This window comes from Thermobia domestica, chromosome 8 (assembly GCF_964235325.1).
Source record: "Thermobia domestica chromosome 8, izTheDome1.hap1.1, whole genome shotgun sequence".
Lineage (NCBI taxonomy): Eukaryota > Metazoa > Arthropoda > Insecta > Zygentoma > Lepismatidae > Thermobia > Thermobia domestica.
This window is the reverse complement of record NC_137461.1, coordinates 104958268-104971356: the sequence shown is the minus strand read 5'-3', so window position 1 is coordinate 104971356 and position 13089 is coordinate 104958268. Positions and strand designations below refer to the sequence as shown.

The 13089-nt window shown below is 34.0% G+C and overlaps 1 protein-coding gene across 2 annotated transcripts in view; it reads right to left on the bottom strand.

Annotated features, from left to right (window-relative positions):
- The window catches only part of LOC145693108 (acid sphingomyelinase-like phosphodiesterase 3b), a 670115-nt gene that overhangs the window by 145536 nt on the left and 511490 nt on the right, over positions 1 to 13089 (bottom strand). For both annotated transcript variants that reach the window (XM_081768814.1, XM_081768813.1), the window contains exon 5: positions 11012 to 11201. In XM_081768814.1, coding sequence (XP_081624940.1) covers positions 11012 to 11201 — 190 coding nt within the window. The remainder of the gene's footprint in view (positions 1 to 11011; positions 11202 to 13089) is intronic.

The window sequence follows — 13089 nt, the reverse complement described above, 5'->3', positions numbered from 1 at the left end:
ATAGTGATATTCTGGATTTCGATGAAAATGACTGAAACCGTGATATGTTTTATATATTGTGATTCTGAGAAAAAGTCTCAGTAGGTACAGCCACCAATCACTGACCGTTTGGCCACTACAGGGACACTTTTTTGAAAGCAGCCGAAGATAGTGATATTCTGGATTTCGATGAAAATGACTGAAACCGTGATATGTTTTATATATTGTGATTCTGAGAAAAAGTCTCAGTAGGTACAGCCACCAATCACTGACCGTTTGGCCACTACAGGGACACTTTTTTGAAAGCAGCCGAAGATATTGATATTCTGGATTTTGAAGAAAATGACTGAAATTGTGATATATTGTGATCCTGAGAAAAAGTCTCAATTTGTACAACCATGCATCACTGACCATTTGACCACTATAGGTTCATTTTTTACTGGACGGATAGTGATTTCAAGAAAATCGTAGACCTTTAAGTTGGCGGCCCTAGTACCCCCTAATTGTTACAGGGAAATGAGCTATACCTATACCTAGTATGGAACGCAGATTCCAACGAGCTAACTTTTGTGCCCCTCGTGCAAAACTCGTAGAAGAAAAAGAAGACGAAAATTCTAAGAAAATGAGATTTTTTGTTTTTGGTAATTTGTCAAAAGCTGGCAACACTGTTACTTGTTGTACGCAGGAAAAAATATTCTTCCTTGTATGCCAGATATTGGGTACAGTCATGTAAAAAAAGTGAAGGGCGAAAGTTCAATACCAAGTGAGAAAAAAAGTCGAATGTGTTTCCCACTAGAATCACCCTGTACACATTTTTCGAAATATTTGGTCTACCCTGACGTTCCTAATTGGCACAGAGATATAAGCCATACCTCATTTGAAAGCTTATGAGACAGATTTCAACGAAGTAACTTTTGTGCCCCTCGTGCCCAACCCGTAAAAGAAGAAGAAGAAGAAATCAAAAATGAAATAAAAATACATTTTATCGAAGTTATTTGTCGTGCGCAAGAATGGCCATACACAGGGTATCATTAGTTAACTAACTAACTAACTAACTCTATGGCCTATGGAACCCGGAGGTTCAATGCCGCGTTCACAAAAGCTCTCCACTGACTTCTATCCTTAGCTAACTGCATCCAGTTTCTACTTTGTATTCCAATCTCTGCGAGATCCATCTTAATATTGTCCTCCCATCTGCGCCTAGTTCTTCCTAATGGTCGTTTTCCGATTGGTCTTCCTGTCAAGACTTTGTATCATTAGTTAGGCATGTTTATTTATCTTTATTGATACCACTTTTTATGCTTGTAGTTATTTTGGAGGGCGAGTCTCCCTCCCCCAAATGCTGAGGGGAGGGAGAACTAGTACATCTAACTTCTCCCCCTACCCTTCTGCTGCTGGACTCCCGATGGAAGAGAAATGCACACCGTTGGAAAGTTTGATCCTTCGTAAAGAGATAGACACCTAAATCATCTCTTTAGATTAATTAGGATCGAAGTGATGTAGGTTTAAACTGCTGGCTCAACCCTTGAGCCGTTTGTCCTGTAAAGGTTAAATAAGCGTGAGGGAACGGTATTCCGGATTTCGGTGTAATTACTTGAAACTGTGATATGTTGCTGACCGTTTGGCCACTACGAGGCAACTTTTTTGAAAACAGTAGAAGGTAACTATATTCTGAATTTCGGTGGAATTGTTTGAAGCCATAATATGTTGTTAATATTGGATCCTGAGAAAAAGTTTCAATGGGCACAACCACCCATCACTGACCGTTTGACCACGTAAGGACCACTTTTAGACAACAGCAGAAAGTAGGTCTGGATTTCGGTGGAATTGGTTGAAACCGTGATATATTGTAGATATTGTGATACTGAGAAAACGTCTCAATGGACACAACCACCAATTACTGACCATTTGGCAACTACGGGACCACATTTCTTAAAACATCAGAAGGTAAGGATATTCTGGAATTTTGGAGGAATTGTATGAAGCCAACATCCAACAATCAGGAAAAAGGATGAGGAGAGTAGCTTCTAACATCATTTAAGCATAGACAACATTCCAATGTTCATCTTGAGGGACAAGGGAAAACCCTGGAAAGCACTAGACAATTTTTCTCAGGTTCATGACATCTACAATGTATCGCAGTTTCATTCATTTACACCGTAATCAAAAATATCGTTATACCCGGCTGTTTTCAGAAATCTGGACCTTTAGTCGCCATAAGGTCAACACTTGATGGTTGTGTCCATTAACTTTTTCTCACGATGAGAAGATCTACAACATATCAAAATTTACTCATTCTTACAGAAATCCAGAACATCGTTACGCATGGCTGTTTTTAAGAAAGTAACCCTGTTGTGACCAAATGATTAGTGACTTGTGGTTGTGTCTATTAAGACTTTTTCTCAGGAAAACAATATATACAACATGTCAGGTTTCAGCCATTTTCATCGAAATCCAGAATATCACTATCTTCGGCTGCTTTCAAAAAAGTGGCCTTGTAGTGGACAAACGGTCAGTGATTGGTGGTTATGTCCGTTAAGACTTTTTCTCAGGATCAAAATATCTACAACATATCACGGTTTCAGTCATTTTTACTGAAATCCAGAATATCCTTATCTTCGGCTGTTTTAAAAAAGTGGCCTTGCAGTGGCCAAACGGTCAGTGATTTTTGGTTGTGCCCATTGAGACTTTTTCTTAGGTACACAATATCTACAACATATCACGATTTTAAGAAATTCCATCGAAATCTAATTTCCGTAATAATTGTGCGGGGTCCTTTGTCATTTCCAAGGGAGCCATTGCCCCCTGAAACTCTTTTCCCGCAAGAACGACTAAACCCGTTTCCTACTTTGAAGTCATCTTTGCATCGGCAGAGTTTCGTTTCTTTAATGTGGCCCTTTTAATCAAGAGGGCCAAGTTTTGAAAAGGGGGCCTTTGCCGACCTTAACCTCTTTTCCGAAAGAAACAAAATAAATACGTGTCGATTTATTTTCGGTTTACTATATATGTGCCAAGTTTGAAGAAAATCGGATGAATGGAAACCGTTGTGAAGCTACCTCCTTTACGTTTTCATTTTTTGGACTTAAACCTGTTTTTGCCCCAAAGTCTTCAATTATTCTGTAAACAATGACCTGAGAGAGATGAATAGACACTAGTTATTCACTGAATTCATCGTGAATGATTCCGCTTCTAGGATTGTCAGCACCTAACTAGGATGAAGTCCAGAGGTTACGAATAACTGTCTAAGATTCGTACTAATGCATTCTGTATTTTATTGTCTGACTTTCATTAAAAAGTTCTTTGTTTGAGTATGGGTGCATTGCACTGAGCTTGCACTGAACGTAATTAAACCTTGATCAAATGTAACTGAGCCTTGATCGAATGCTATAGGTTTATTTTAACTGGTATCTGATATTGGATGGTAGCTTCTGTTTCGATCTTGATCTTACGTCCAGAGGGCTTGACTTGCCTTGGCTTGTGAACTCGGAATATCATTGATGTTCTGATTTCTCATGGAGATCACTTCCTTTTGATTCATGTATTAGTCTCTGAAGATGCATTACAACTCACGAATTGATTGCTTAGAACATCAGATTATTGGTGTCAAGATAATCCATAATTGGTGCCATGTTATTTCTTCCTGGAAGGGGAAGACCTAATGAGATATTCCTGGGGCAACCTCTTATTGCCAAGTCTATTAGTAGTGTTTTTCTTTACTAGTCACATATGTAACATAAATTGATTATATCATAAATGCTTGGTACATCTTATAATAAAATTGATCATTAACGAGAGTTGTTGTCACATCTGATTTATATACCTCTGCAGCTGTGTTTTTAGTATAACATAGAACAATTTTCAGCAACTGACTTACAAAGACATAATCAATTCATAAAATTTTGGCAAATAATTATCCGATCGGTGCCCTCTAACATTTAGTGAAGGCTGATCTAAAACCCAAACAGGAACCTCAGAAGTAAATCATTGAAAGCTCCAGTAAAATTATGAACTAATACGATAAGAAATATTTATATTTTTAGAGTTGGTACCAAAAAAGAAAAAAAAAAGATGAAAACAGATATTGTTAATATCAACATCATTTTCTCAATGAGTAACTTTCTCTGCTTTTCAAAGCAGAAATCAAGAAAATGATTCACATAAGATAGCAAAGCAATGCGATGAACAAATTTGATCTTGAGGCTAATCACTAATAACAAATAAAACATGGAATCTACAGGGTGTTTCAAAGCAACACCGACAACGTTTGGGAATAATGATTCTTGACACCAAGGTAAGATGAAAAGTATTGACCAACCTGGGTGCACAAATGCTTCCTTTCGGAGTTATAGACTGCCGAAAACATGAAAAAAATTAACTTTAGAGGTCCATAGTTTCAATACTATTGAACCTACCATAGTCGGGTCAAGACTTTATTTAGGAACTAGTATGTGCCCTATTCAAATATTTATGTTTCAGAGCCATGCGGTACTTCCCTAACAATTTTTATAGAGATAGTTGGTGAGTAATTCGAATTGTATGCCAGTAGCCAAACTGCCTCTATAAAAATTGTTGAATGAGTATCTTAGGATTCTCAAACATGTAGTTTTGGATATCGCACATATTAGTTTTTAAGTGAAGTCTTGACCCGACTACGATAGGTCCTATAGTTTTGGAACTATGGACCTTGAAACTTAATTTTTCCATGTTTTCGGCAGCCTATAATTTCGAAAGGAAGCATTTATGCACAGAGGTTGGTTTATACTTTTCGTCTTATCTTGGTGTCAGGAATCACCTCCCAAACGTTATTGTATGTATTGTTTTGAAACACCCTATATATATATTTTACTGAATGTCACAAGAGAGACCAACACAGCATCCTAATAGAAAGTGGTGTGACGAAATTGAGTAGTACTGTAAATATCTTGAAAACAAATTACTTTAGGTAGATAGTTGCAAGAAAGTATTGGATCGACAATTGTTTATAATTTTATGTATATATTTTAAATATAAATAACTCTCACCAATACATTCATATTACTCCAGTTTTCATTCTTAATATCTGAGCATTTGAGATTAAGAAATAAAAGCTTATACTTTATTTTGAGAAATCATGGTCCTTATGCAGAGTCGTTCTGACGCGTGAATAGTGCCATACTAAAGAGTTCGACTAATATATGTTTCCTGCAGTAATGTAGCCTTCAGAACGACGTTAATCATATGTCGAAACGACACTGCATAAGGCGGCATATGGTTAATCCTGTAGCTGTAAGAATTTCTAAAAAACAGATAGGAAAACTTAAATTTTCTGTTCCTGGGTATAACTGGGTAAAATTTATTGTTATGTCTGGCTATAACAAACAGTTCTGCGAACTCGAAATATTTTAACAACCGGTTCTAGCGAACGGCTCAATAGCACCACTTAGTCTACAAGATACGATTATACTGCGTGTATGTTTTGCTTCAGTTTTACTTCTATAATTAATAGATAAAGGTGGAAAATTAAATACAAATAACATGCACTGCATTTTGTTTATAATACACAATACAACCAAACATTTGTAATGATAGTTTTTTCTATTATCCTACAAATAATGTTTTCCTATCAAGTCAATGTAATACACTGGTACAGGCAAAACAAACAGCAGCAACAACCACCAACCACCACCAATACCACACTCACCGTCAAGAGATAATTGAATTTCGAAGAAGCAGGACTATTCACAACACGATATTTGTTGCTCGGGGCAACGGAGGGTTCGTATCAGATATATACATACGTACACACGAAAATAAACAAACTCATACAGCCAAAGAAAGAACGAGAAAAAGATGGGAGGGTGGGGGGCGGAAGAGGAAAATAAGAGTGTGAGAGCTGGAGGAAAAGGTTCGAACATTGTTATATCAGATTTTGTAGATGATATTATGGGAAGTTCTATTCCATTGTAACAATACTAGTTTCAATGCAGTCGAAGAAGGGAACGACTTGATGAGACTCCTAGCTGTTCCTCTTCTTATAACTTGGGAATACATGCATACACACATCATATTACATATATACTGTATACCTATTTATGTATGTGTGTGTGTGTGTAGAAATCTGTTGCTGAAGGCTACTGCAAACATTCCTTTCTTCAGCTTCCTGCCGCAGAGTATTTGGGATTATCTCCTGGAGGTTTCCTGTTCCTACAGAAAGCTTGGCTTCTTCCCTTCCGGACACACTTCATCAAGCTTAGTGATATCCTCCATAATCCTTCTGTCGTTATCCTTTTCCTTTCTTCCTTTTTACCCCTCGAATTCCTACTGCTCTTCTTCCTCTCTCTCTTTCTTCCTATTCTTCCTGAGTCCTTCCTCTTTTTCTTTCCTATCCAAGTCCATTTCATCCTTACTTTTCCGTTCTTTTCGTATCCGTTGACGACAATGTTCGTTATATATATATATATATATATATATATATATATATATATATATATATATATATATATATATATATATATATATATATATGTGTGTGTGTGTGTGTGTGTGTGTGTGTGTGTGAATGTGTGTGCGTGTAAAAGTTGAAGATGTAGTAGAAGTAGTAGTGGAAGAAGAAAGGAAAAATGGTGTGGGACGAGCCTCCCTTCCTTTTTTCGTTCCTTCCTTTTTACAACAAAAATCGGTTTCTTCTCTCTTGTTTTATTCTTCTGGATTATTTCTTCTTCTCCAATTTTATTTTTCCCCTATCCCTTCATCTTCAGTCTTCATTCCTTCATTTTCTTCTTTATTTCATTCCTATGTTGTGTTGTCTTCTTTACTTTATACATAAATTACTATTCTTGGTATAACGAAATTACAATTTGTCTTTTTCTTTTCTTTCTTTTTTTACCTACTTTCATTAGCTTTTGTCTCTGAAGCGACTTGACTATATATTTTTTTTACGTTTATTGGCTCACTTTTCCAAAATATTTTTCAGTTTTTTTCTGTCTCATAGTTAGTTTGTTCTGCATGCAAGCATTCACTTTGTTACGGTCATTCCAATACATAAAGATATGATGTTGAAGTCAATGATACCGCATTTACTTTTGATGTGCAGATCTTCATGTTCTAATACTAGTTCTGACATATATGTGTGTTCTCTATTAATAACTTCATACTTCCTTGCATCTTATCGTTTCTAGGAAACGATGGCTCAACAGTAAAACATTTGGCACTGTTTAAAGAGTCCCTCGCTTGATGTGCTGTTTGTAAGATCTTTTGTTTCCTAGCACTATCTTTACTCGACTATTTTTTTTATCATCATTTACTTGTGTTTACCGTATGTTTCGTTTAGACTTACATACGATTTCCATATGTTAGCATTTATAGAGACATGTCAGCACTTTGAGAATACAAATTTCCGTTCGCATATATTTTCCGAAATTCCCGGATTTGTCCACATTTTCTAAGTTCTAGTCCACTACCACTTCAATTCCAGATATTTGACATGTGAAGATATGTTTGGCCATTTGTTATCAAAGAAAGAATTCTTACAAAAGATATGAATAGACAAAATCAATATAATGCTGTGTAAGTACCCTAGATCTTGTGTAAGTATCGAAGTGAGTATATTATTATTATTATTATTATTATTATTATTATTATTATTATTATTATTATTATTATTATTATTATTATTATTATTATTATTATTCAGTTTTCACTGGCTTATCATTTACCGCAATAAAAGTAGCTTCCATACCAACCATCCACTACTACCCTCTCAACCATGCAGTATAAGTTATACTCCTTTATATTTTCCATTAATTTAATGGTCTTCTTCCTCTGGAGCGTTTTCGCATGCAGTTTATTTTTCATACATTTAATATATTTTATATATTTATTTTATTTCATACATTTAATATATTTTTCATAAATATATTTTCCATTTAATATGTTTTAAGAACACTCTTGCAATAAAAGATAAAACTTATTACTCTTGCATTGAAAGCCAACGCTTATATCGTCGCATGAGAACCAGACGAACGTAACTCCAAAAATGCGGGTTTCGTTTTCTTCATCTTTGGACATAATTTTGAAAGCTCCATTTAGTGTCAATGAAACGTAACGCCATCTGTTCTCCTTGTCGATCATCTATTGTAATGTAGCTCAATTACCATTTTATTAAAAACATATCTTTCTAAGAAAATAATATTTTTGTCCTCTCGCCTGTAAACCTAGGAAAATGGAGTTACGTTCCTCTGGCTCTCATGCGACGATATAAGGAGTTCGTAGATAGATATGTGTCCACATTTGCTGTTTTAGAATATGATAAAACTGGACTTACATTATAATAATATAGCGTTATCCTCTGGCAACGATGTAGCCACACATTCTTCAAACAAACCGACCGTAACTCCATAATATCATTCCTAGATTTCTATCTACAATTGTTATTAAAACACTTAGTTTCTTGAAGGGGGGCTTGGAGCCTTTAGATCCTGGTATATTTCTCCCTCCGGTTTAAGAATTAATATTTTCTCCATTAGTAAAGGATTCTTGGAATTATGTTCCCAAACAATGCAATGGGAAATTGAACAGCTTATTTTAGAAACCGCTCAATGTTGCCGAAATCAATATCCATCCTCCTCCTAAGACGGTTTCTTCATTTAGATGGAAATATCTAATATTGTTTCATAATATTATTATAATATTATTTTCTTATAATGTTGTATTTGTCCTTCATGCTTCATAACTTCTTATCAAATTTTCTAACATCATTTAAAATTTTAGATTCAGATTCTCCAAGAAGTGTCTATTATCTCGAAAACGTATAATCATAAATCTTCGACACCATTCTTCCTAGTCAACTTTCTTTGGATTATGTTTCTAAAAATGTAATTATGAGAATGCTGGTTAAGAGAAAAATCCTTATTGGGTTCTACTTCCAATTACACTTTTATCTCTCATGTGTCCTCTAGTCTTCTTAATGACTTTCCACAACAAGTTTCTTAATATTCATATACTTTCCTTGAGGCTTCCACATCAAATCTATTGTCTTATTTGTCTTTTATTTTCAAGAAGCATAGCACGTTTAGTTTTGAGGCTTACAAACTACCCATATTACTTTTAGTTTACAGGTAGATCAGTGAAACAGGTGGTGATTTTTTTAAAAAAAAAATGTTTAAGGATAACTGTCTTAAAAGTTATCCATTTTCAATTAAACATAACGTATTCTTTCACATATTTTTAAGCCCTAAATGGGGATCTAGTGTTTTTGGGTTCGTAGCATAAAAACTATAAATTGATAAAGGAATTGTAAGAACATAATGAAGAGCATTCTTCAACGTTTAAAAGCTAGGCAAGTCATTACACAATACAATCGAATAATAACTGTAGTTTAAATGTTGTTATATCATAGCCTTCTTGGATTTCTCGTAACGCGGAAGGATTCTGATAACTTGTAGATGATAATAACAAAAAAATAGGGCATAAATTTTGTACATAAGTTCACAAAACTTATGTAAGAGAGAGAGTTGAGAAGAGAAGAGTTCCGAGATGAAACTAGAAAATCGTTTCAAGAATTGTGACCAGACGAAAAAAAATCCTCGTAAATCGAGACGAGATACAAAACCATATTTTCGTCTCATCCCGTCTCGTGAGCAACACTAATCACGAAAGAATATTTGGATGTCTAAGATAGTCGATCTGAGATTATTCTACAAAGATCTCCGAAATATCGAACTACAGTTCCGTAAAAGGTCTTGTTCCCTTTTACATATATGCAGACATGATTTATAAAAGATGCTCATAAAACATCCATTAAAAAAAAAAAAAAAAAAAAAAACGGAACCCTTGGACGTTCAAGTCTCACGTAATGTTTTGTGATAACTGGCAAATCATTTCTTTTTCAAAAGTTGCTTTAAGATTATAACTATACAAGGCATGAGTCTACACCAAAAGTAGAATTCTAACAATATGGGATCTCCCGATATCTAAACTGTGTCTGCCACGCCACAAGTGCAGTGTATGCTCATCATGTATGTCCTTCAGTATTTTTTTATTATGTTACCATGATTGATATGACAAACTCACATGCTATTATTTCATTAAATTATTATTAGAAGTGCCTGTTATTTGCACTACCACTTTTAATGATTATGAAACCGAAAATTTCTACGTCGTAGAAAATATATCTTTTCTCCCTTTAAAAGCAGAGTTCTCGAAAACGCTGGAACTCGTTTCGCTTATTTTTAATAAGGAGTTTATAAACAGAGTTTCACACTTCCAATCTAAAATAATCCGTGGATCGTGCCCTTTCAGAATAAATACAGGGAAATTTTGTATGATAAAAATTGCTCACTTGTCCCTTTTTGGAGCGTGATTTTCGAAACCGCTGAAATAAGTGGTTAAGAGTTTCATTCCCTTTTTCGTAGTTAAGAGTTTCAATACAGAATAATACATGTCATACTTAAATGAATCCTCATATTGGCACTTTCTGAATAAATAGTGTGAAATTTTGATATCGTAGAAATTGATCCTTGAGGTATGCGGAATTTTCAAAAATATTGATATGCGTGTTCAGTTTTAATGGGAAGTTGAAGATATCAAGTTTGATCTTCCTAACTTTAGAAATTTGTTAGATACCATATCATAGGCAAAACAAAAATTAAATCTTCTTAACTCTCCTCAGAATAGGTATTTAAAAATACATTTATTTTTCCTTGCATTCGTAACAAAGGGAGTTTTCTGCCCAAATGTCACATTTGTACCTGTAGTAGTTTGGCCTGGGCATTTCTAGATAGTAATACGTTCTACAGTACGGATTGTATGAGAATTTGCTAGAAAGCCTAGCTTTGCAATCACCATGTGAAGTATAACAAAATGGATAAAATATTTTTAACTGAAAATTGTATTACTTTATGATTCTGAACGAAGTTCATTAAATATAAATACATATTTTGTTATTTTTTTTAAATGTTGAGCATGTTAATATGTATATATATATAGTACAATGGAGCTGTTTGGTTTCATCTTCAATTTTTGAGTATTAACTCTATGAATATATATAACTTACCTTTATCATTATAGATGACTCTGAACGAATCAGAGTGATGATGACCAAAGAATTGACCAACGATGACATCAGAATATCTTTTGACAATATCCAAGTAGCGTTTGTTGAACCTTGGCTGGAAGGAACCATAAGGTGCTGGCGTGTATTGTCTTTCGGGCATTCCAGGGGGAATGTGACCTACTAAATACACCTGAAATAAATAAAAAGAAGATATATGTGTTAGTAACTTAAACATTTTAGTTTAGCGCACAATGATTTTTCACTGAAGATTTATGAGGATTTTACTATTTAATAACTTATGATTGAAATATACAGTACACAAAACGTTTTTAAAGAGAAACTGTTGTGAACATATTAGTAATATACGATTAGGGTCGCACCAACGTGAGGTATCTACCGTGTTCGTACCTCCCAAGCGTTCTAACTCGACATACACGCTTCTACACGTACGCTTCTTAACATAACTATAGTTCTTTAACAGAGAATTTTTGATGTTGCCTAAAGATTTGATTTTACGCATCATCTGTACTCCCCTTATAAAAATCATCTCGTAATATATATATTTTTCTGAGAATATTGGTGGCAGAAATTACAATTGCTTATAGTCTTTTCGGTTGCAGAATAACACAGGTTCAATACTACATAAACGTATTGAATCCCTCCAAAAATGTTTGAACCCTTCCCAACAAAAAAATTCTGAGTGCTCGTCTGTATACAATGAATGATAATTTATATCAATGAATGTACAGTATCATTTAAAATACATTGATACATTGATGTACTGAGTTTAGAATTATTTTTAGGTTAAAAGATAAATATATATTTTGGGGCTAAAGTTTTTCAGGTTAAAAGTATTTTTGGGTTTAACATAGTTTCTAGTTAAATCTAAAAGAAAATATTGATGAGATTAAAATCTCATTACTCTAATTATGAGAGAGCATATAAAGCCTGGAGTATTGCTGTTTCCTGTCCAGAGGTTAGAAGAATTTTCTGGTTAAACTTCAGAAATATTGGTGAGGTTAAAACCTCACATATTTTGGGTATCAAACGGTATACTGACCACTTCAACTACCAAGACAGATTTATTTATAAATGCAAGTTTTGTGAGATCCTCATTATTCTCTTTTCCAGGTTTATTATTTGTATAACTTGTGTAAACAATCGACCATAAAACTATTTTTTTTTTATTTTGTAAATTTTTAAATTCTATGAAGGATTGTTTTCTATTTGTAAAGTAATAATGGATTTTTCGAACAGACAAGAGTGGAAATATGTTACTTTCTAAAAGCAATGGAAGGTAAAATTATTTTACTGCTTGTTAGTACAGGAGGTTCTGCTTTACTCAACAGGAGGGTGAGATCCATATCATCCAATGCTTAATTAGCAATTTGTAACAAACATTTTAAATGAGAAAAACCTTTTTCAGCTTCTCTCGTGCATAATTGTGAAAACTAATTTGACAATTTATCAAGAGATCTCTACAACAAATATAATATTTCACTTAATTTTCGTTTCAAAAGAGACAAAAAATCACAATTTAAAATACATTTTACATAATAGATGCCAGTTCCATACTATACTTATGTAAAATGTATTTGTACACACTGCAAACACACGTTAATTTGTTTTCATACCAATATACAGAATTGTCATCACTCACTTGACAAACAGTGGAACTAAATTAAAGTATGTCTCGGCAAGTTTATTGCAGGGTATGTAATGTTATTGTCATCTAAAACAATACTCGGGGAAAGATATTCGTTTTGAAACCAAGTTCATTCAACGCCATCACAAGCATGGTATGTTAACTTCATTGTTAATCTACGAGAGCATATAAACGCTTTTGTTCCAGGTAACCACGACCAAAAACGTTTATTATGATAGCTCTTATGTAGAGTGCAAAATGCTTGAAGGTAGTGGTAATAGTTTTGTTATATTAATGACAAGTACAGATTATCCTATTACGCATGTTGTTTCAAAAATAATAAATGTGTTAATTATATTCTTCTACTGTTTTCTCCAGTAACGTTTGGAGTTTTGTTTATATATAATCTGTACATCACTGTGTTATAATTAAC